Source organism: Podarcis erhardii (assembly GCF_964252035.2).
Source record: "Podarcis erhardii genome assembly, chromosome: 9".
Taxonomy (NCBI): domain Eukaryota; kingdom Metazoa; phylum Chordata; class Lepidosauria; order Squamata; family Lacertidae; genus Podarcis; species Podarcis erhardii.
Window position 1 is genome coordinate 4,060,610 of NC_138512.1, and position 23,583 is coordinate 4,084,192.

A 23,583-nucleotide genomic window follows, 5' to 3' on the forward strand; every position below is an offset into this window, starting at 1 on the left:
TCTGCTAAACCCGATCCACCAGTGGTCACCGGAGGGGGTGTTCTACTCCAGGAGAAGAGCTATGTAGCCTCCTCTCCCCTAGCAAAGGACAATGACCATCCGGAAAGTGGCCTGACACCACCAGAAGAGATCGAACTCATTGCCTCCTTTGCAGATTTACCAGTGGTGGAACAAAAAGAAATTATTAAAAGACTGGAATCGCTTAAAACCCAACTTATTTCTTTATTTTAAACAATAATCAAAAATTATATAATGCTTTGTATCTTCCCTTTACACGTTCCCTCTCACTTATTTCTTCCCACCCCTTTTTATTTTCTGCCTTTCCTTTCAAAGTCTTCCCTTAATACCTTCCCCCCTCCCTTAAATCCCTCCTTTATAGGCTTATCACCTAAGAAAACAGTTCAACAATATAATACAGAATTATACATAAAAAGTAAATAGAACATTGCAGGACCATCAGCAAGCTGGGGGGGGGGGGGGAAACTCAGTTTCCTTCTCATTGTAGTTTCTTTGACCCCCAGAAGGTCTCGCTGTCTCTTTTCTCAGTTCTTTCTTTAGCTGTCCCTTCTTCTTGCTCGCTTGCTTTCCTCCTTTCCTTCCTCCTCCTTTGGGCGTGGGCAGCGTGGCGCTGTCGTTCTCTCGCACTTCTCGCAGACGCTGTCGTTCTCTCGCACTTCTCCTTCGCCGTCCACCCTTTGCCCGCTGTCTTCTCTGTTCCGCTCCATAATCTCAAAAGGTGACAGGCTCTAGGACTGGGGCTGGCCGTGTGGGACGCCGGCGTAAGATTAAGACCTGTGCAAGGACAACAAAAAGGAAATGTCCCTTAGGGACTCGCGCGCCTCCAGGTGCTACTTCCCCAGCCACCACTGGCGGAGGAAGGTGGGGTGCGGGGGGGGGGGTATTGCCCCGAGTGTCATCCCTTGGGGGGAGGGCTGACAAAATCCCCCCGGGCGTAGGGCCACGAGAGTTTGGGTTTCTCGCCCCGCTTTCCTCCGCGTTCTGATCTTTCCTCTCCAGTTCAGCCCACAAGGATTAAGACCTGTGCAAGGACAACAAAAAGGAAATGTCCCTTAGGGACTCACGCGCCTCCAGGTGCTACTTCCCCAGCCACCACTGGCGGAGGAAGGTGGGGTGCGGGGGGGGGGGTATTGCCCTGAGTGTCATCCCTTGGGGGGGGCTGACAAAATCCCCCCGGGCGGATCGGTGCAAGTCTCCCAACTCCTCCTCACCTTGGTTCGGGGTGGACACAGCTGCGATGCTGCCGCATCCAGCGCCTGAGCCGCGTGCAGAGTGGCCTCCGTTCTGCCTGCGCCCCGCTGCTGGCTCTTGTACTGGGTTGCCCCGGTGGCACTGGTGGTGCTGGCGGCGGCGCTCTTCTGAAGATCTTGTGAATCCGGGAGATGATGGAAGCCAGGCAACTGGGGGTCTTCAGGGGCCTCTCTTCCTCGCAGTCCTGTGAGAAAAGTAAACAATTCACCTCCAGATTCTGGGAAAATGCCACAATCTTTAATAAATCAATCAATCAATTGGTTGATTAATTAAACCCTGAAGCTCTCAGGGCGGCTTACAGGATAAAAATACAAAATAAAAACACAACATATGTATTAAAAACAAAAACGAAGTCATAAGCCAACCTCCCAATCCACAAGCATGTTGAAAAGGCCATGCATTGTTCAATTAGCCAAAGGCTGGTTCTAGAGCAGAACTTTCCATGTTGGTGACACACTTTGGAGACATGCCTCATTTCGCAACATAGGGATTCAGTTCAACTAGCCCTTTTCCAGCCCTGGGAGGAGCACAAAGGTTCTGCGACACACAGTTTGGAAAGCTCTGTTCTAGAGAAACGTCTTTGCTTGGTACCTAAAGATACATAATGAAGGTGCCAGATGAGCCTCCCTGGAGAGAGCATTCCCCAAGTGGGAGCCACCACAGAAAAGGCCCCTTCTTGTGTTGCTGCCCTCCAGACCGTTTGTGAAGGTGCCACACGAAGAAGGGCCTGTGTGGTGGCAGGCTGTCATAATCCCTCCTTTTCTGTTTGGGGGCGAGGCGTTATATGAAAGGGTTGTAGTCAGGAGGGAACACTCCTCTCCCAAGTTCTCATGTGGCCGGCCTTGGAGAGATCTGAACGAGACACAAAACCAAGAACAAGCGGATGGGGGGAAGGTATAGGAGGCAGGAAAACCCCAGAGAGAACCGGCTTTGCAAAGTGCCAACATGGTTTTATTATCGCCAAACCCACTTTGCAATTACTAACTTCATTTGGCAGGAGCCACCTGGAAACGCATTCAAAAGAGTTATCTTACAAAACAAATACCAAACGAAAAGCAACCCAGGAGAATTATCTCCACCCCCATCGTTCTGCCAGGACACTGAGATCCAGCGCTGAGGGCCTTCTGGCGGTTCCCCACTGCGATAAGCCAAGTTACACCCGCCCAGTGGAATGCCCTCCCGCCAGATGTCAAAGAAATAAACAACTATCTGACTTTTAGAAGACATCTGAAGACAGCCCTGTTCAGGGAAGCTTTTCATATGTCATGAATGAATGTTTCGTCTGACCTCAATTACGCTTGCCTCCAGGTGTTCTCCAGGTGGGGGGCACGCCAAATCAAGGTCCTCCCTGTCCTCTTTGTCCTCCCCGTCCTCCTCTGGGGGGCTCCCTGATTCTTCTTGTGGCTCTTCCTCCTTGATAGCCACTTCAGAGGCTGACTGCTGCTAGAGACAGGACCCCAGAGGTGGTGGTGGGGAGAGGGGAGAAAGAGAGCAGCCCAAAATGAGAGAGGAACCCACATTGAGTCGCTAGCCAGGGAAGCCCTACAGCCCTGGCGCCATGGGGGGGGGCTGGTCCATCAGGACGAGTGGGGCAGCAAGCATACCCTTAGCAGCCCCCTGCCTGCCTGCCTGCCCCCTTGCTCCTGACCAGTCCAGAAGGTGGCCTGACCGGCCGGCCGGCTTCCTCCTCCTCCTCCTCCCCGGCCTCAGGGTTGCCCAGCTCAGCAGGGCTTCCCTCCTGCTCTGTCTGCTACGTACCTCATTGAGGGAGTCCCAAAGGGAATCCAGGGAGGACAGGGAGGAAACACTGGAAAATGGTGACATACTTGGAACCTGCAAGGAAAGATGCAAAAAACGAGCAATTAAAAAACCAAACCAAACATTAAAACTCAAAGCACCCCTAACTGAAACAACAGTTTCATCCTGCGGCCACTTAGGCCACGGCCACTTACCCAGTCAGGACTGAGGAGATCCAGCCGTCTTGCGGTCTCCTCCTCGCCGTTTCCTTCATCCTCCTTTACATGGGAAATGTCCTCCTCGATGGCTGACTCCTGGCAGAGACCCAGTGGTGGTGGCAGGGAGAAAGGAGAAAGAGAGCAGCCCAAAATGAGACAGGAACCCACACTAAGTCGCTAGCCAGGGAAGCCCTACAGCCCTGGCGCCATGGGGGGCTGGTCCATCAGGACAAGTGGGGCAGCAAGCATACCCTTAGCAGCCCCCTGCCTGCCTGCCCCCTTGCTCCTGACCAGTCCAGAAGGTGGCCTGACCAGCCGGCTGGCCGGCTTCCTCCTCCTCCTCCTCCCCGGCCTCAGGGTTGCCCAGCTCAGCATGGCTTCCCTCCTGCTCTGTCTGCTACGTACCTCATTGAGGGAGTCCCAAAGGGAATCCAGGGAGGACAGGGAGGAAACACTGGAAAAGGGTGACATACTTGGAACCTGCAAGGAAAGATGCAAAAATCGAGCAATTAAAAAACCAAACCAAACATTAAAACTCAAGGCACCCCTAACTGAAAGAACAGTTTCATCCTGCGGTTGATATGCCCCCCTCCCCTTCTGCCTATCACCGCTTAGGCCACAGCCACCTACCCAGTCTGGACTGAGGAGATCCAGCCGTCTTGCGGACTCCTCCTCGCCTTTTCCTTCATCCTCCTTTTCATGGAAAATGTCCTCCTCGATGGCTGACTGCTGGCAGAGACCCAGTGGTGGTGGCAGGCAGAAAGGAGAAAGAGAGCAGCCCAAAATGTTTATTGCTTTTAAACATTACAAAGAAGAAGAAAAAGAAGAGAAGAAAAAAAACCCCAATACAATACAATATATAAACAATACACAACACAACACTAACACAATAAACTAAACATAAGCAAACAAAAACATTTTAAAACACACTTCTTACCATACCAATATCTTAACTTTCATTCCCTTGTTTCATCGACCTCCTCACACCTCCCTTTTTGTATTCCACTTCTGTTAATTATTTCAGCAAATCCTTTCCATCTTCCTCTATTTCTGTCATAATTGTCTTAACATATTTTAACCTTATTTTCCCTTTAATACTCTAATAATCTATCTATACTTAATTCCTTATAACATTTCTACTAAAGCCGTATAACTTCATTCCAACATTTTTCAAACACTCATTAATTTTACATTATTTCTATAAATAGTCTTTAAACTTTTTCCAATCTTCTTCCACCGTCTCTTCTCCCTGGTCTCGGATTCTGCCAGTCCATTCCGCCAATTCCATATAGTCCACCAACCTGGTGATCTTCTGTCCGATGCTCTTAACTCTTTTCCAAGTCCCTTCTGCGGGTCTTCTTCGTACTTATACAAGAACTTTACTTTGTCTTCTACTGATCTTATTTTTGTTTTCCTTCCTTTGAGGCTGAAGAGTAGGTCTTGGGGAAACTCCCACCTAAAGATAATTTTATTCCATCTCGACAGGGTAACCAAATCTCCATAGTTAAACCTAAGATCCAAAAGGTATTTCAGGACGTCTTTCAAAATTTCCACTCTTGACTGTTGTTCTTCTAAGTTCTTCTGGTAAAGTCTGAAAACCCTCACAATTTTAGTCTCTTCTTGGCCCAATTCCAGATCCCAAAAATCAGCAGATTCCTGAGTAAGAAAGTCCATCAAAACTTCCCTCTCCAGTTCAGGCAGGGCTCTGATCCTCAAAGTCTGTTTTCCTTTAGATTCAATCATAACAGGCATCAACTTATGATCATCAAATTGCATGTATGAGGCTGGGACTCTTTCTCTCTCCAATTGTGTTACTTTAGGTTCAACGGCAACAGCTTTCTCCCTAGCCTTCTCCGCAGTTTGCCAAGTCAAAGTAGATTCCTGTGTCAATTTCTGGATAGTTTCTGTATTGGTATTCACCTTTTGTCCCAAAAAATCCACCTTCTTGTGAAGCTGTTCCAATGAATCATTTATCTTACATAATACAGCCACTAAGGCCTCTTCTGTCGACATTCTTAACCGATTCAAGGTCATTCCCAAAGTCTCACAGCCTTATCTTGCAGCTGGAAATTCCCCCAGCTCAGCTCTTGTAATCGTTTCAAAGGCTTCCTCTAGAGGGAAACAGTTTCTATTTGTATCAATCCTTTTAAGCACAGTTCAAACAATAAAGTTAGTTTCAATTTTCAGTTACTTTTACTCCTTTTTAAGAGCAGACGGAGAGAATAGAAACAATGTATCTCTCTTATTTAGCTAGCTGTCAGCGAATGTTCTATTCACTGTCAACGACCAATCCAAAAACGTCAGTCTTACTAGCAGCCCGTTTCCAGGTTTGGAGCGGTGGTATTTTGACTTTCTTCACTCTCTCCTGCAGGCACACAAAATCCAAAACTTCCCCCCTCTTCTCCTGCTTCCAAGGGGGGTTTGATGTTTTCTACCGATGGAAATTTAGTCCTGTACAATAGGCTTTCCAAGACTTTAGCTTACAGTCTCTTTGCTGTGATCTATTTACAAAAGGGGAAGGCGGACTTCCTGTTTTGAACCTCCCCGTTTCGGTGTCAAATTAAGACGTTTAAAAATCCAATTCTCCGCTCTACTCACGGGTAGTTGCTTTAACATCAAATTGTCCACAGGAAAACGTCAGCGCTCTCCGGCAACAGCTATGCGGCTTTGCTCCGTGGAAGAAGCAGTCAATTCGAAGCACCGTGACACTCACCCCACGTTGCTCCGGAACCCCGAAACCGGGTTTCCCCACGAGTGGGGGAGGCGCAAAAGGTGCCAGCCGAATCCCAGGTTCACAGGCTTCACCCGCCGGTGATTTTTAGTGGGTCTCCGCCTTCGCCATGGCGGCCAGACCCAGATTTCCACGAGGCAAATGCCTCCCGATCAGAGGAATTCAGCCATTGCCGGAGGCGCCAACCCGGAAGTCTGAGAGCAGCCCAAAATGAGACAGGAACCCAGAAGGCAAACTCTCCTGCCCACATTGAGTAGCTAGCCAGGGAAGACCTACAGCCCTGGTGCCATGGGGGGCTGGTCCATCAGGACGAGTGGGGCAGCAAGCACAGCACATTAACTCTCAAGGCACCCATAATTGAAACAACAGAACAGCGGCATAGCCAGCCGCTCGGGTGCCCAGTTCAACGCGGGGGTCCTGCAGGTGGGGGGCGCTACCTGGAGCCTATCTGCTGCCTCCCCCTCAGCTGTAGGGCGGCTGAGGGAGAGGCAGAGGGCAGACGCAAGCCCCACACTGGTGTTTCAGGCAGCGCCCAGCCTGCAGGGGCCCACGCCACCATGTCACTCCCAGGAGAGACGCTAGGATCAGGCACTCTACAGCCCCCCCCGGTAAATGCCAGCCCCCACGGTGTGGCGCCCAGTGCCAGCCGCGTTTTTTGACTCAACTAAAAGTTTTGGTGAGCCCAATTTTTATTTTTATTTTAAACTCGGCTTTTTGTCCTTTTGCCACCCCCCTCAGTGATGACACCTGGGGTGGCCCCCAACCCCCCACCCTTCTTTCTCTGCAACTGCAACAGAATAAAAGGACTCCAAACTGCCTTAGCAGTTTCCTGCTGGTCCCCTCACCATTTTCCCAGGCGTCAATCTTCTCACTTTGCGGTTGCAGATAAGGCACCCAAAGGCTGCTGATCAAGGCAGGGGTTGGCTTCAACTGCCAAGTGAGGTTGGGATTCTGAGCCGATGTCACAGCCAGGTTCCGGTCAGTCCATTTCCTCCAAGGGGGGGGGGACCTGCTTCCCCTGAGGGTGACCGCTGAACACACCACCCAAGAGAAAAAGAAGGAGAAAAGGAGAGAAATCTTTTAATTCTGTAGCAAGAAAGAATGAGTGCCAGGAGTTTTCTTTTCCCTGCACTCCTCCATTGCAACACCTATTATTATTATTATTATTATTATTATTATTATTATTATTATTATTCTAGATTTAATGAACACTCATATCAGAGTACATTGTAAATTGATAGCCATAGTCTTTATATACTAACATTTTATGTTCTTCCACATCCATTTAATGCTCCTAAACCCTTCTTTTAGATTCTGTTAGCTTCTTTTAGACTTTTATATATACTTTGTGTTTAATACTTTTTAGCTGTCCAAAACGTTTTACAGACTGTAAATGATTGTACCTCACCCTACTGATGCTGGTCTACTAAGGTAATAAAGATCTGATTGATTGAAATGAAATATCCTAGTAATGCAGTGATCATACACTAATGTAATGTATTCCTCTCCCCCCAAATTCATACTTCATTACTCATTAATATTAGTAATAATAATGAAATAAGTCCGGCCAGAGGCTCCTCCCAGCTTTGCCTGGACCCTCCCAGTGGGCGTGACCACTCCCCACTAAGCCCCGCCCACCTCTTGCCTTCCCCAGCTCCACTCTCCCCGCCTCCTTTCACAATGGCTCGCCCGGATTGGCGTAGGCGGCCTGCCACTCTCGCGAGCACAGGAGCCTCCCCTCCCCTCCCTTCCCGCTTGCCTCGCCCGCCCCGCCCTTCGCCCTTGCCCCGCGCTGATTGGCCAAGACGGGGGGCCTGTAAGGGGCGTGGCCTGGCAGAGGGAGGCGGAGCGAGGGCGCCAGAAGCAGCTGGAGGAAGGAGGCAGCTGAAGGGGGGGGCTGAGTCCTCAGCGTGGTCGGCAGCGGGAGGCACATGGGGGAAATGGGGGGGGGAGTAACAGAGTTGGACCCCCCTTTTAAAGACAAACAGAACCCCTCCAGCACCAGAATTCAAAAGCATCCATTCTTCTGGATGGTCCAGCTCTCACTTCCATCCATCACTCCTGGGAAAACCATGGCTTTAACTATATGGACCCTTGTTGGCAAGGTGATGTCTCTGCTTTTTAAGATGCTGTCCAGGTTTGTCATTGCTTTTCTCCCAAGAAGCAGGCGTCTTTTAATTTCGTGGCTGCTGTCACCATCTGCAGTGATCATGGAGCCCAAGCAAGTGAAATCTCTCCCTGCCTCCATTTCTTCCCCTTCTATTTGCCAGGAGGTGAGGGGACCAGTGGCCAGGATCTTCGTTTTTTGGATGTTGAGCTTCAGACCAATAGCTTAGGGGACTTAAAGTCTGTGGCTCTGAGCCCTCCCCATTTTAACGGCCCCTTCCAGCTGAGGGGAGGGGGCGGCTTGCTTCCTGGCCTCCCCTCCCCTCTGGGTTGAAATTGGGGCTGATGCCCTTGCTGATCCATGGGGGGGGGGCTTATAAATGTGACTCTCCCCCCATTCTGAAATCAGGGAGATTGTAACCGGAGAAAAGAACAGAGGACTGACTTCGCCGGTGGCGCCCTGAATTTTGATCCTGTGTTTTGTTCGCCGACTCTTTGTTGTTGTTTTCTAAAGATATTTATTGAAGTTTCAAAAAGGTTACAAAATAAGGAAAAAAGAGAAAAAAGAGAAAAAATACAAAGTACAAACAATTAAAAACAAATCAATCTTTTCATGTCTTGTCTTTCATTTGCTTGTTTCCTTGACCTCCTCACACCTCCCTTTTTTGTATTCCAATTCAGTTAGTTAATCCAGCAAATCCTTTCCTTCCTTATTTTTATCTTCATCCTTTACCTTAATGTATTATAGCTTTGTATTCTCACCTAGTAACAATCCATTTTTACATATTCCTTTATAACATTACTGCTAAAAGCACTTAACTTCATTCCGACATCATTCTAACATTCATTAATTTGGCAGTATTTATGTAAGTAGTCTTTAAATTTCTTCCAATCTTCTTCCCCCGACTCTTCTCCCTGGTCTCGGATTCTTTCGCCGACTCTTTGCACGTGTTGCAGACCTGCACGTCTGTAGCTCAACCCCGTGCAGCGCAGCGTACAGCGATCCCCTTCGTTTCCTCCTTTCCCCCATTCATCAAGTGCTTGACCAATCCCCAAGCGCCCTTCCTGACAGAGCCCTCTTTCCTTTGCCAATCCGAAGCGCGGGATCAGGAGAGGTTGCGAAACATCGCCCTCTAGCGACGCCTGCGCTGGTACTGCAGCTGCCCAAGCAGGGAAGGGCGAAGAAGCCATGGACACCCACGGGCTGCATTGGAGCGACCCTCCATTGAGGAGGAATCTGGAGAAAGAAATCAGCAGAAATCCTTCCCGGGACGGGTTGGCATCCTGCCAAGGCTGCTTCTTCAGGGGGAAGGTGGCCATCCGAGGAGGGGCTTGGGGCTGAGCCTGGCATTGCCCTCATCTCTGAAGCTTATGCTCACGTCCCCACCTGCCCTATGGCATAAGGGTCAAGCCCTCCAGCCGGACACCAACCCATCCCGGAAACCATGTCCTCCCGGTCTCCGTGTATTGGAAAGAGAAAGGTCTGGAGGGTCAGAGATGCCTTACATTTGGGATGGACACGGCATCCGTTTTCACCCCAGTACCACACCTGTTCTATGACATGTTCACGACATGTGTGTGATGCTTCCCACAAGGTGTGGGGGGTAACCTGGAGAAACTTGTTCAAAGGAGGAGCCCCCCTTGTTCGGGGCTTCTCTCTGCATCTTCTATGCTGGATTCGCGAGTCATTGTTATCGGAAAGTTTTTCCTGATGTTGGTTTGGAATCTCCTTTCTTGTAACTTTACAATAATGTTCTGACTTTATATACATACAGTGGTACCTCGGGTTACAGACGCTTCAGGTTACTGACTCCCCTAACCCAGAAATAGTACCTCGGGTTAAGAACTTTGCTTCAGGATGAGAACAGAAATCACGTGGCAGCGGCGAGGCGGCAGCAGGAGGCCCCATTAGCTAAAATGGTACCTCAGGTTAAGAACAATTTCAGGTTAAGAACAGAATTTGTATCTATAAACCAATAGCAAGAGATTCAGATGACGTTAAAGAATGAGTTTATCAATCAGGTACCAATCAGAACAAAGTGAATGGTCAGAAATAACATCTCAACTGCGAAAAGAAGAATGGTTGGTGTAAACCCGAAACCAAGTTAATAATTGCATTTCAATGGGTCTGCTTTAGGTTTCATTGCAATCAAGGCGATGAGATGATGATGATAATAATAATAATAATAATAATAACAATAATAATCATAATAATATTGCTTTCCCTGGCCACTCTGGGCGGCTCCCAACAGAATATTAAAAGCACTCTCCAAATCACAGCCACAACATGCATTTCAAGCATTTTGGGAGCTCTAAATTGCAGGTCAAACACCTGGCGGGTGGCCCAGGCCATTTTGGCCTCTGTTGTCCAGGGCGCCGGAGCCGCGGGACGTCGGGAAAAGGGGGAAGCCCTTCTAGGTGCCTCCAAGGGAAGGAGGAAAAGGACGAGGTCTCTGGGAGGCTTCCTGGGTTAGGTGGGTTGAGTAGTCGAAGAATTGGTTCTTCTGAGTTGATGAGCAGGCCAGGAGGAAGGTTGCGCAGGGCAGCCTGGGAAGGGCGAGGGAAAGGCTGGGAGGAAAAGCCGCCTCTCTTTTTCCATCGCTCTGCCCCTCCATCAAGTTTAAATGGAAGAATCCAAATACGCCTAGAGAAAAAGAAAATGATAGGAAACAGGATCCTTGTTTGGAGAAGAAGGGGCAGCAAAGCATGCTGGGAAGAAGGACCTGAGGGAAATGAAATCAAACCTAACAAAGGATAATTTACCAATAAAGCTAATAAGTGAAACCTAACAAAAGACACCTTGGGATTTATTTATTCAGTTATATGTTGGAAAATGGGTAAATTTCAAGTATAGGAAGCTGGATCCATGTTTGTGAGAAGAAGGGGCAGCAAAGCATGCTGGGAAGAAGGACGTGAGGGAAATGAAACCTAATAAAGGATAATTTATCAATAAAGCTATTAAGTGAAACCTAACCAAAGACACTTTCAGATGTATTTATTCAGTTATACATTGGAAAATGGGTAAATCTCAATTATAGGAAGCTGGATCCTTGTTTGTGAGAAGAAGGGGCAGCAAAGCATGCTGGGAAGAAGGACCTGAGGGAAATGAAACCAAACCTAGGTTTCAGGTGAGCCCGGGAGAGAGAGTGAGGGGCGCCTGGGGGGATCTGCACTCTGCACGCCCTCAGAGGCCGGAGAGGCTGGCAGGCACGGGGCCCCCAGGTGAGCCCGGGAGAGAGAGAGAGGGGCCCCTGGGGGGATCTGCACTCTGCACGCCCTCAGAGGCCGGAGAGGCTGGCAGGGACGGGGCCCCCAGGTGAGCCCGGGAGAGAGAGAGGGGGGCCCCTGGGGGGATCTGCACTCTGCACGCCCTCAGAGGCCAGAGAGGCTGGCAGGGACGGGGCCCCCAGGTGAGCCCGGGAGAGAGAGGGGCCCCTGGGGGTGGATCCTGCACTCTGAACACCCTCAGAGGCCGGAGAGGCTGGCAGGGACGGGGCCCCCAGGTGAGCCCGGGAGAGAGAGAGAGGGGCCCCTGGGGGGATCTGCACTCTGCACACCCTCAGAGGCTGGAGAGGCTGGCAGGGACGGGGCCCCCAGGTGAGCCCGGGAGAGAGAGAGGGGCCCCTGGGGGGATCTGCACTCTGCACGCCCTCAGAGGCCGGAGAGGCTGGCAGGGACGGGGCCCCCAGGTGAGCCCGGGAGAGAGAGAGAGGGGCCCCTGGGGGGATCTGCACTCTGCACACCCTCAGAGGCTGGAGAGGCTGGCAGGGACGGGGCCCCCAGGTGAGCCCGGGAGAGAGAGAGGGGCCCCTGGGGGGATCTGCACTCTGCACGCCCTCAGAGGCCGGAGAGGCTGGCAGGGACGGGGCCCCCAGGTGAGCCCGGGAGAGAGAGGGGCCTTTGGGGGGATCTGCACTCTGCACGCCCTCAGAGGCCGGAGAGGCTGGCAGGGACGGGGCCCCCAGGTGAGCCCGGGAGAGAGAGAGAGGGGCCCCTGGGGGGATCTGCACTCTGCACGCCCTCAGAGGCTCAGGGGGCTCTTTGAGCCGGCATCTCTCTGGGGGGTGAGGGGTTTCTTCCCATTTGTCAGCATCCTTCTTAAATTGTGGTGCCCAGAACTGGACACAGGATTCCAGGTGGGGACTGACCAAGGCAGAACAGAGCTCACTCTTGTAAGCCACTGGGATTAGTAGCAATAAAAGTAATAATAATCACAACAAGATAGTAATATTAGACTTTGTTAACAAATATGTATGTTGCTGAACTGTGTGTGCATTGCAATCACTTATTCACTGTTGTGCGTAGTAATTTTAAGTGCATTCTTGATATTACAATCAAGGAGCAATACTGTTAAAATGCATATTTTCTTTAAATATAAACACAGAAATAAATGAAGCTCCCAATTCATCGGATGATGACCTGTGCCACAAACCGGGAACCAGGCAGAGGGCCTTCTTGGTGGTGGCGCCCTCCCTGTGGAATGCCCTCCCAGCAGATGTCAAGGAAGGAAACAACTACCTGACTTTTAGAAGACATCTGAAGGTAGCCCTGTTTATGGATGTTTTTAGTGTTTGATGTATTTATCGTGTTTTGAATATTCTATTGGGAGCCACCCAGAGTGGCTGGGGAAACCAAGCCAGATGGGTGGGGTATAAATAAATGGTTGTTGTTGTTACACTAGATTTAATGAACATTCCTATCAGAGTGCCCTGTAAATTGATAGCCATAGTCTTTTATATACTAACTTTTTCTGCTCTTCCACATCCGTTTAATGCTCCAAAACTTTTCTTTTAGCTTCTTTTAACTTATTTTAGACTTTTATATATGCTTTGTGTTTTAATTCTTTTTAGCTTTCCAAAACGTTTTACAGATTGGAAAAGACTGTACCCCACCCTACTGAATGCTGGTCTACTACCGTAATAAAGATTTGATTGATTGAAATGAAGTATCCTATAGTAAAGCAGTGATTGGACACCAAAATAATATAATACAAGGTAATTCATAATGAAATATACAGTTTCCAGATCCTGTAAGACAGGCGCCGACACGGAAAACAGCTGCGAACTGTTAGGTAGATGTGCTCATAAAGTTTGTGTCCCGCGACTGAGGGAAGTGATGGAGGTGATAGTGCGCGTGTCACGTGACTATCAGGCAAAATGGCTGCGTCTGCAGTGGAGAAGGCGTTTTGTGTTCTTGAACTGAGCAAAACGGAGTTTGCTGTGCAACGGCATTTTCGATTGTGATGTGTGTTGTGTGGCAAAGGGTGCACACATAGAACATCTGTGACTGTTTCTAAAATACTTTAAACATTGCCCTACAATTCTGTCACAGGTAACATGAGATATATTATATTCTTTTTTATAGTGTGTTGAAACTGTGTGCTTCATTATGAATCACCCTGTATAATAATATAATCTAATATAATATCGTACTTTTCCGTGTATAAGAGGAGTAAAATGGGATCCCCCCATCTTCTTAATTCTGATTCCCCCAAAATAGGGGGTGTCTTATACACGGGGGCATGTTCTACATGGGAAAATAAAGTAATATGGAATAGAATAGAATAGAATAGAATAGAATAGAATAGAATAGAATAGAATAGAATAGAATAGAATAGAATACGTCAAGGTTAAGGGAGCCCTGACCATTAGGTCCAGTCGTGGACGACTCTGGGGTTGCGGCGCTCATCTCGCTTTATTGGCCGAGGGAGCCGCCCCGCCTCTCCCCGCTTTCCACTGCTGCCTTTCGTGACCCATTGCCTTCCCCAGCTCTACTCTCCCCACCTCTTTCACAATGACTTGCCCAGATTGGCGTAGGCGGCCTGCCACTCCCGTGAGCACCGGAGTGCCTTCTCCCCTCTCTTCCCGCTTACCTCGCCCGCCCCTAACCCTGGTCAATGCAATAAAGTTCATTGGATCCCAGTCAAGGCTTGGCTAAGGTCAGCTGCTACTCTTTGGAACAGGGAGCAGAGCTTACACGATACAGAAATTAAAACAACAGACTACGGAAGATGTCTTAAATGAATTTCTCAGTGTATTGATATACAAAGCTTAGGAGAACGAAATGATGTGAAGTGAGCTTATGAATGATAGTGCATAAATGCGGGAAATGGAGCATAGAAAATTGAATACATAGAACTGGCATAACCAAACAGTATTGTGGAATATTAGAATTGATATGGTTAATAGGTAGTCATGACAAAGCAAACAGACTCAAAAACCTAACTCCTCTCCCTCTAAACTATCTTGTTGTGAGATAAATATAAGTTTCCAAAACACAAAATTATTAAAAGATAATAGTTTACAAACTAAGGGCAGTAGACCAGGACTCATTGTAGTCCTTGGCAAAGCAAGGGAGCAAAACATTTCCTCCCATCTTAGTGTTCATGTCAACAGGACTTCCTAAAATCCAGGCTAAGAAGGAACACAATCTCTTTCAGAGATGGAGAATAAACAGCATGGGTGAGTAGCTGTGTTTCCTTTATGCACTTCTGGACATCATGAACATGGCCTATTTTAAGAATCAGATGTCCCCTTAATTCCTTGTTGTCAGGTGCTCCTTTGTGTTCAGATCAGGCCTCAGCACAATAATGTAGCACTTGGGAAGGAAGATGCAGCCCAGAAGCCCAGCACTGGAGGCCAACATAGAGAAGATCTGCACGGCCACCATGTACTTGCCCTTGGTGCTCAGGTAGGTGGGCACAAAAGACACCCAAACACTGCAGAAGACCAGCATGCTGAAGGTGATCAGCTTGGCTTCGTTGAAGGAGCCAGGCAGCTTCCTGGCTAGGAAAGCCACCGTGAAGCAGGTGGCAGCCAAGAAGCCCAGGTAGCCGAGGGCAACGTAGAACATGGCCACAGACCCTTCGTTGCATTGCAGGATGATCTCTTCCACCTGGGAGCGCATGTCGGGCTCTGGGAATGGGGGAGAAGAGCCCAGCCAGATGGTGCAGATGAGAACTTGCCCCCCAGAACAGGAGATGACAATGGAGTTGGCCAGACTCTGGCCCAGCCATCTCCTCAGCCTGTTCCCGGGCTTTGTGGCCAGGAAGGCCAGCACCACTGTGATGGTCTTTGCCAAGACAGAAGAAACAGCAACTGAGAAGATGATGCTGAAGGCCGTTTGTCGGAGAAGGCAGGTCTCTTTCCTTGGGCGCCCGATGAAGAGGAAGGAGGACAGAAAGGAAAGCAGGAGGGAGACGAGCAGGTTGTAGGAGAGGTCCCGGTTGTTGGCTTGGACAATGGGAGTTTCCTTGTATTTAATGAAGATTCCCAACACAGTGTCTGCTGTTAAGGACAAGAAGAGGGCAATGGAAGCTAACACCATTCCCAAATATTCTCCATAAGTCAGGAAGGTGGTAATCTTGGGGACACATTGATCTCTGTCCTTGTTTGAATGGTGATCTTCTGAGCATTTGGTGCAATGTTCTGCATCTGGGAAAGAGGACAAAGAGTGGCTGCAGCATCAGTTACATCCCTAATGATCTGTGCTCTTTTACGTTTTGAAAAAGTCTGTGGTGGACCTCAGGAAATAAGAATGTTAAAATAGGTCAAGCAACCTTGTGATCTAGGATAAACTGAGTAGCAATGAGCACTCCACTTCTGTTAACTGCATTGTTTGGATCCTGCCTAGTCCTGAAGAAACAGCTCTTTAACTTGACATTTTAAATGCAGTTTTCTGTTGCTTCCATGCAATGTTCATAGTAGTGAGATCAAAACAGTCCATTGATTATATTGTAATAATTTTCATATGAAGTATTATTTTTTATTGTGCATTTGCTATTAAAAAATTGCTGGTTTGCATCACCTGTCCATTATTTTTTATAAATATCAAAATTATTTCCTTTTTGGTGTGACTTGGTATAAAAAATAAAAAAGGAATCCTTTATGGGCATTCCTCTCACAGCTGCTCACTTTCAACCCCAGAGATTTCTTCCTTATGGCCACTCCTTTCAACTCCCTTCCTGGATGTAATAAAGTTGATTAATCCTATGGATGTCGAGGAAGAATCCACATTCCCCAGTGTCTGCAGAAATCTCACAAAAAGTGGGTGAGACTGAATTTCTGCCCTGTGTTTACTCTCTCCAGAAATTCCTTCCCCCTTGGAGTCACCCACCTTCCTGGGCGGAGAAGGTCCCTTCCGCACACCGAGCACAAGCATAGCAGCAAATGGGCTTTCCTTCTAGAACCACCTTGGCATATCCAGGCTGACATCTTTCTGTACACCTGGAACGAGGTACGCCCTAACCAGAAAGACAAGAAGGTGCAAGAAAGAGGAACAGTTAGGAGTATTTGTGGGTATGTAATTCACTCATACAGTGAATTGAAACGGATCTCTGGACTGCAGTCTTTGACCCCCTCATCAGGGTCCTTTCAACCCCCCACTGACCATTGGAGTAACCAGAATATCATGTTCTTCATAATTCGTTCAGGACAACTGAGGTTTGCACCACAGAACTCTGATTCCTCTTCTCCGTTTACCTGCTTCCCTGCCTAAAAAATCTTCAAAGAAGATAGCAATGGAGTCTGAAATGTGATTTCCCCAAATTTCAGGATTCTGATAATCTCTCAACCACTAATTCAGATAAAATTGATATGACTTTTCCAAATATTGGTTTCCCTCACTCTGTTCTTGAGGAATGCAAGGTTTCCTCTTGTCGCTGATCTATTTCCCTAGTTATTTCTAGTTTACATGCCATTTCTTAACGTTAACCTTATGTTACAATAGGGTTGTTGCTTTTTTAAATTATCATCTTTTACCAACAACTGTGCACTTCTCTATTCCTGCACATACAATACTTTAACATTTGCAACATCTACAAGTGAGCTTACTCCACAAATTTAAGAAATCCACAATAAATCAGTAATCATCATTTCTAAAATAAATCGCTTTCCATCCTTCTGCATGTATGAAAACCCAATAGTTCCCTTTTACTAGGGGCTTTCCCTTTTCTTCTTATCTATGTAGTCCATTTGGTTAAAGATTCTATCCAGAATTCTTAAATTCTCAGTCTGGCTCGGAAATAGATAGTGTCTTTTCTAAGTACCTCTGGGCTCTATGCTTTCTGTGAGCACCCCAAATTTCCCTCCTATCTCAGCTGCTGTGGAAAGAAGGAGTGGCCGTTGCAGCTGTTATTGGACGGTCAAGACATCATTGGTCAACCTGATATAGCCATTTTGCAGCAGTTGTTCAAGGAAAGCTGGGATCTCCTAGCCTCCCCTCTCTGTGATTCCCCCTACCTTGTTGAATTTCTTGGGCCACTCAATGGCTTCTGGGTTAATGGTGAACTTTATGCTAGCAGATGTCTCTCTCCTTATATTCCCAATAACGACACAAGACTTATTGGGAGAGATCACCCAGTTCATAATATTGAAGTCTCCTGGCAGCTCCCAGTTCTCATCCAAGCACAGCCTGCCTCTGGAAGTATTCAGACACCGAATTTCTCTCAAGAAAGGGTGAAGCTGGAATGACAGGGGGAAACACCAGCACTGAGAAAGCTTGAAGCCAAGATGGATATCTCAGTCCTACTCACTTCAACCTCTTATGATTTGGGGCCTGCGTGTATCTCATGTAGACTGGAATTCCTATTCAGCCATTATTATTACTACAGACCCTGCAAGTGCCCCAATTTTCCAGGGATGTCCCTGGATTAGAGACAGTTTTTCATTTGATCCCGGAATGTCCCACTTTTCCTTTTCTTCATTGGAGAAAAGTTGGCAAATGTGGAGTTGTCCAACCCACAAGCCGTCCAATCCTGTATCGGGAATATTAATATGTTTTATATTTTAGTATGAATTTCTTTATTTTGGGAGCTGCCCAGAGTGCTGAGGAAAGCCAAAAAGATGTGTGGGATATAAACAGTGATATATTTCTAGCAAAGAGGGTGCCGGAAATCACCATGAACACCTCTCTCTGAGAATGGCAATGGTACCCGCCTGAGAGGTGCCAGAACTGAGTTTGAGTGCATCCCGACCCCCCAGAAAAAAAGCCCTAGGTATCAACAGTAAAATTTTCATTATGGAATGGGATGTCCCTATTTTCATCAGAGAAATGTTGGGCGGTATGCTACTATTACTAATACTAATAGTAATTATGATATGTTGCATGTTTATCCCCAGTCAAGATCAGCATCAGTGTGGACTGCAGGTTGCAAAAAGGGGAAGGAAATACCTGCCACGGCTGTAGCCTTTGGGGTCCCCATTGCTCTCCTTCCTCCACCATCAGCCTCCTCTGGGATCTCGATGAAAGCGAAGCATGCAAGGCCTGAGCCACAGCCTGAACATTGATGTAAGTGCCATAGCTGTCATAAGACAGGGCTCTCTCATACTCCTCTTGGGGTAATGGCTGCAGGTTCTCCTCCTCTTTGCATCTTATCCTGCCTTTCACGGACAACAAATGCTTTGAATATGAACACTCAAATGCTTGATTGAAATAATCCCTAAGATTGAACTGCAATTTCTCACCTTTGCTGCTCCTTATTCCAATCTGAATTGCAAAGGACAGAGAACCATGGAGGTGCTGGAATAAATTTGGAGGGATGTAAAAGCCATTTCTGATTTCTAGCAAAGCTGTTGTGATCCAGACTTTTGCCCCTATTTCCTTCTCATATACCATGTTTATTGACAGGAGTATTATGATACCTACTGCATTGGTTATATAGGAAACAAATATCCCAACTTGTCTCCATAGGAAAAAAGGTTCCCCAGGCCTGATAAATTGACCTGGATCATTTTCTGGTACTCTTTTTGATAAAGCAATGCAGATCCCTTTGCTGAGCATCAGAGGTTTCAAAGCGCTCACAAATCTTTCTCCACTGTCATTGTCTGGAGTGAAGAGGCCAATCCACGTCCATCCAAAATACAGGAACAATTCAACAATCCCCTGGTACTGACTTTCCTCTTTGGGACTCATCCGGTAGACAAAAGGGAACAGGGTTTTACCTTCGAGAAACTGGACAGTAAAACCATGACTGATCTAGCAAGGAAAGCAAAAGACCAGCAATTTACTTTAATTTCAGCATAACAGATATTTAATTATCTGTAATGACTGATATGTAAATCTCTGCTGGCTGAGGCTGATGGGAGTTTTAGTCTGAAACATCTGGAGGTGTCAAGTTGGTGAAGGCTCAGTTTTGAAAAAGGGATGTAGCATCCATAGCTCAGGATTTTCCCATTTTTAAAAATATCCCTGCTTGACCCCTCCCAAGAGAAAATAGAATTTTACACAGTTGAAATTCTCTGTCCTTCCATGCTCTCCCAATACTTACCTGTGGGATTTTGTAGATGCCTGACAAGGCTGAAATCACTCTCGAGATGAAAGTGTTGCCTCTTTCCATAACAGCCAGCAGGTGATTCTGTTCTCCACAGTGATAATTGGGAATATTGCATCCACTGCCTGCAAGCAGCTCTAGCATGGCGTCCGAAGTCATCCTTGCATCGAAATAGTTCTCATAGATGTTGTAGCCCAGGGTGATGTTGGGTAAGAGCCTGAGATCCCGGTTGATCTCTTGGATGGTGAGCAGGAAAGGCAACATGTGCCAGTAGAACCTAGCTGCCTCCCTGCAATAAATGAATTCTTTAAAAAGAGTGAAACTGGCATTCATATTAATGGGGTTGGGGACATTATATGATCCACAAAGATTAATATTTGTTTGTTTCTTTGTTTATCCATCCTTTTGCATCGACATCAAACCTTTTCCTGTCTAGCATAAAATAAAAATTTGGAAATCTCTGCTCCATAACCGGAGCTTTGATGCAAACAGCGCACAGCTGTTCAACAGTGGAACAGACTCCCTCCGAAGGTGACCATGTGTCATGGATGCTCCAGGTGAGATTCCTCCAGGTCCCTTCCATCTCTACAACTCTATGTTTCTATTCTTCTGTGGTTCTATGAGTAAGAAATGAAGGCGCCCCTCAACATTTGAGATATACTGGGAAGTTGCTGCAAAGGCTGCTTTTTTTGCAGTGGTCTTTGGCTTCTTCCAAGGGGCTAGACTATAGGTAGATAAGAGACAATTTTATTGACGGAAGAGAAGCACCAAATACCTCAGTCCCCTTTTAGTTACATAAGGGGCCTGGTGGCTTGCAGGTTTGAGTGTGTGGTAAAATTATAATTTTGTCCATATTCTGGATCAGAAACTACACGAATGAGCACCCCCCTTTACTAGAATCTTTTACTAGACACCCCTTCCCAGCTCCCAGCTCCTCCAACAGCAAGCCCAGTAGTCAGGGCAGGGTAGTCCTGCAACACCAGCCCTTGGCTCCCCAGCCCTGAGAAAGGGGCTATTTCCTTGATAAATAGGAACCATTATAAGGAGTGGAGGACCATGAAACCATCTGCATATAAGTAGATACACTTCAGTCCTGGCGAAGGGTGTCTGAGAAAAGTTGTATGGCGTTTCCTCAACAAAGCGTTTTGGAGAGATGATCCCACTGATGAGAAAGTGTCCAGGCCGGTAGTAATTGCGAGCATCCGTTTCATCCCTGACCAGATTCAAGGGGCATTTCGCCTTGTGGTTCCCACAGACTCCAAAGGGCATCATGAGCAGCAGAAGCAGCAACAGAAGGAGCAGGGATCTCATTCTGGCTCTGCCTCCTCCTCCTCTTACCTGCCAAGGAGGCAAAGCAGAAGAACCCAAAGACTCTTTCAAGGCCAGACTGCCTGGGCTTTCCCAATCTGGGTGGTTTTCAACTCTACCTTCAGAGCTCGGAAGCCCAAGGCAGGCACACCCCTCTTTCGCCAGCTCTGCATCTTGACTCAGTCTGTCTCCAGCACAGGAAATATTCTCTGCACCAACTTTTTCCTCCTAGACACAGTGCAATTAATATTGTCATGCTGCTGTTGCTTTCCGAGCCTCATGCAATCTACAGAAATATCTCCTGAGCTTTCAGAAGATGAGAAGACCATAATTTTGATTATTCCAAGTGGAATAAGTTTCATCACAATAACTTTCTGGAGTCTTGAATGGCTAAAGCAGCAGGTGCAGAGCTGGAGAAAAACATGTTGGACAGAAGTCAAGGGGTGTGTTTGGGAGTTGGAAGTTTGGCCTGAACTTTGCTCACAAGCACCAAAGAAGGAGCTGGATCCGACCATGGGCTCTCCTTCCTTGGACGTTTTGAAGCAGAGGTTGGATGGCTATCTGTTGGGATTCTTTAGCTGAGATTCCTGCATTGCAGAGGGTTGGACTAGAGGACCTTGGGGTCCCTTTCCAAGTCTCCCATTCTATGATTCATTGGAGGTTTTTAAGAAGAGGTCGGACAGTCAGGGATGGACAGCAGCCAGATGAAGAAGTCCCAGCATCGTATCCCAGGCATCCAAACTCTTTTAAAATGTAGAGTATTTTTGGGAGGGCAGAGGCTGTTATTGGGTTGTAGTTTTTATTTGATTATATATATTGTGGTTTTACATTTTGATTTTGCTCTCTGAACCACCCTGAGGCCTCCGGGCATAGGGCGGTATATAGATTCAACAAGTAAATAAATATGAAGGAATAAATGGAGAATGCTGAGAATCCTCAGTACTGTGAACGGGATACATGGTGGTGGGATCTTGCTTCCTGGAGGCTGCTAGAGACAGAGACTGGTGGAGCCTGCGATGGGGAGGGTTTTCTCAAGCCCGTCTCTGGCCCCTTTGGGTGGGTCTGGGCTGCTTGATTCCTGCCGCTCTCTTCTGGTTCTCTCCCTGAAGGGAAGTAGCGCCTTGGTGGCTTCAAAGCCACTTCAAGTGAATTTCCACCCCATCTTTGAAAGGCTTCTCCAACAGAGGGGAGCTCTCTGGGGTTGGTTGAGGGGAAAAAGGTTGCTCTGAACTTTCGACTCTCCCTTCCCCTTCGACATGTTCTGGGGAAGGAGAGCTTCTGTTGCACATGGAGCCAACTTTCTCCTGGTCTTTGAGCAGAAACTTCTCTACTTGTAAACAATTGCGTGTGCAGAAGCCAGATGTGATGGAAAAGTTGGTTCCATAAGTATTTCTTTTTTACTTTTATCTCCTGCCAGCAAATGGTGAAAGAACGACAGCCTCTGATTGGCTGAGGTTCCAGGAGGAAGAGTTTAAAAAGAGAGACGTTGGAGGGAGACAGGGAGTTGGGCTGTTGAGGGTGGTGTGGTTGGTTGAGTTGAGCTGGTTGAGGAAGGAGGTTGGGCGTTAGATAGGGAGATAGGATAGGAGTCAGGTTGAAATACAAAGAGTGTTGAGGAGGCAGAGATGGTTCTGGAGAAAAGGTCCACTCCACTGTACAGTGAAGGACTGAGTGTAGTGTCTGCGTGTAGTGTCCTGCGGGAGTAATAGGACCAGATCTTGCAGGGAGACTGAGGCTGAGACAGAAGTAGGAGCTGAGGTCTACTTAGGTCTCAAACTAGTCTGGAGGGGAGAGACTCTTCTGAGGAAAGAAGAGACTCCCAAAACCCAGTGAAGGAAGGGTGTGTGTGGTGAACCCTTAAGACTGTTACTGAAAGTCCGCCCTCAGTTTGTTAAAGGGGTGGGTAACTGAAGGAAAAGAGGGATGCGGGTGGTGCTGTGGTCTAAACCACAGAGCCTAGGGCTTGCCTAGGTCGGCGGTTCAAATCCCCACGACGGGGTGAGCTCCCGTTGCTCGGTCCATGCTCCTGCCAACCTAGCAGTTTGAAAGAACATCAGAGTACAAGTAGATAAATAGGTACTTCTCCAGTGGGAAGGTAAACGATGTTTCCGTGCACTGCTCTGGTTCTCCAGAAGCGGCTTAGTCATGCTGGCCACATGACCCAGACATGCTGGCCACATGACCTGCGGACAAACGCTGGCTCCGCGACTGGACTTAACTGTTAGGGCTCCCTTTATCTTTAACTGAAGGAAAGTACCGCCTTAGAACGGAACCAAACTATAAAGCTGAAACCTGTGAAAATGAATTGAACTAGCGTATTATTATTGGAGTAACCTAAGTTTCTCCACTTGTATTATACTACCTTGTTTAAAAATAAATCTTTATTGTTATTTTAAAAACATCTGCTTGAGACTCCAGCTCACTGGTTATCCCCCACACCCAGGTCCCCTACAGAATACTCTGGGATAGTTAGCATTGGTTTTAAGGGTGGTTCAGTGAGGTGGGGGCAATATATGTAAAAAAGAGCAGGCACATTGAGGCGCCAAGCCCATTGCACCAGGCTAGCATTCTAGCAGTTTTATTATTCTTTATCAATTTATTTATTAATATTTACTTCTTTCTTACTTACTCATTTCATCTCTTGCATAAAATCCACGTACCACAGGGTTAGGCCAATAACTCCCAAAGCACTTTATGTAACAATCATAAAAAGTTTACAAACTTACTTCAGAACATACAAAAAGTTAAAATAATAAAACAGACTCAAATTACCTCAACTTCCTAAGAATCTGGGTGGATCCTTAACGAAAATATATTTTTTATAACAATTTAATAAAGTCTCCATAGATATTCCAAAACACCTTTCTTCTTGTACAATTTGTAAAAATAAATACATAATTTCTTCTTGACTCCTCACTCTCCTTTCTCGATGTTTGTTTTTATTA

At 47.2% G+C, this 23,583-nt stretch overlaps 2 protein-coding genes and 2 long non-coding RNA genes across 9 annotated transcripts in view; 2 read left to right on the forward strand and 2 right to left on the reverse strand.

The window, feature by feature from the left end:
• Nucleotides 1-2,433: 2,433 nt before the first annotated feature.
• On the reverse strand, nt 2,434-3,699 carry LOC309349983 (uncharacterized protein). Its single transcript, XM_081876502.1, has 4 exons — nt 3,630-3,699; nt 3,222-3,317; nt 3,028-3,102; nt 2,434-2,706 (listed from the first exon to the last, which is right to left on the reverse strand). The coding sequence occupies exons 1-4, from the start codon at nt 3,693-3,695 to the stop codon at nt 2,533-2,535; spliced, it is 411 nt and encodes a 136-aa protein (XP_081732628.1). The 5' UTR covers nt 3,696-3,699; the 3' UTR covers nt 2,434-2,532.
• An 8,695-nt stretch (nt 3,700-12,394) lies between these two features.
• LOC309350005 overlaps nt 12,395-23,583 on the forward strand; it is a 40,996-nt gene continuing 29,807 nt past the window's right edge. For 3 of the 6 annotated variants that reach the window (XR_014160245.1, XR_014160246.1, XR_014160247.1), the window contains exons 1-2: nt 12,402-12,603; nt 13,086-13,182. This is a non-coding gene — a long non-coding RNA (uncharacterized lncRNA). Of the gene's footprint in view, nt 12,604-13,085; nt 13,183-23,583 lie in introns of all 6 variants that reach the window. The other 3 variants (XR_014160242.1, XR_014160243.1, XR_014160244.1) reach the window with 3 other exon arrangements.
• LOC309349993 (vomeronasal type-2 receptor 26-like) lies at nt 14,596-20,641 on the reverse strand (the record flags this gene model as incomplete). Its single annotated transcript, XM_081876515.1, has 6 exons — nt 14,596-15,494; nt 16,177-16,303; nt 17,301-17,522; nt 18,232-19,035; nt 19,328-19,619; nt 20,415-20,641. The coding sequence occupies 6 exons, from the start codon at nt 20,639-20,641 to the stop codon at nt 14,596-14,598; spliced, it is 2,571 nt and encodes an 856-aa protein (XP_081732641.1).
• LOC309350011 lies at nt 18,246-20,716 on the forward strand. The gene is made up of 3 exons (XR_014160252.1): nt 18,246-18,348; nt 19,767-19,887; nt 20,586-20,716. It is a non-coding gene; the product is annotated as an uncharacterized lncRNA (long non-coding RNA).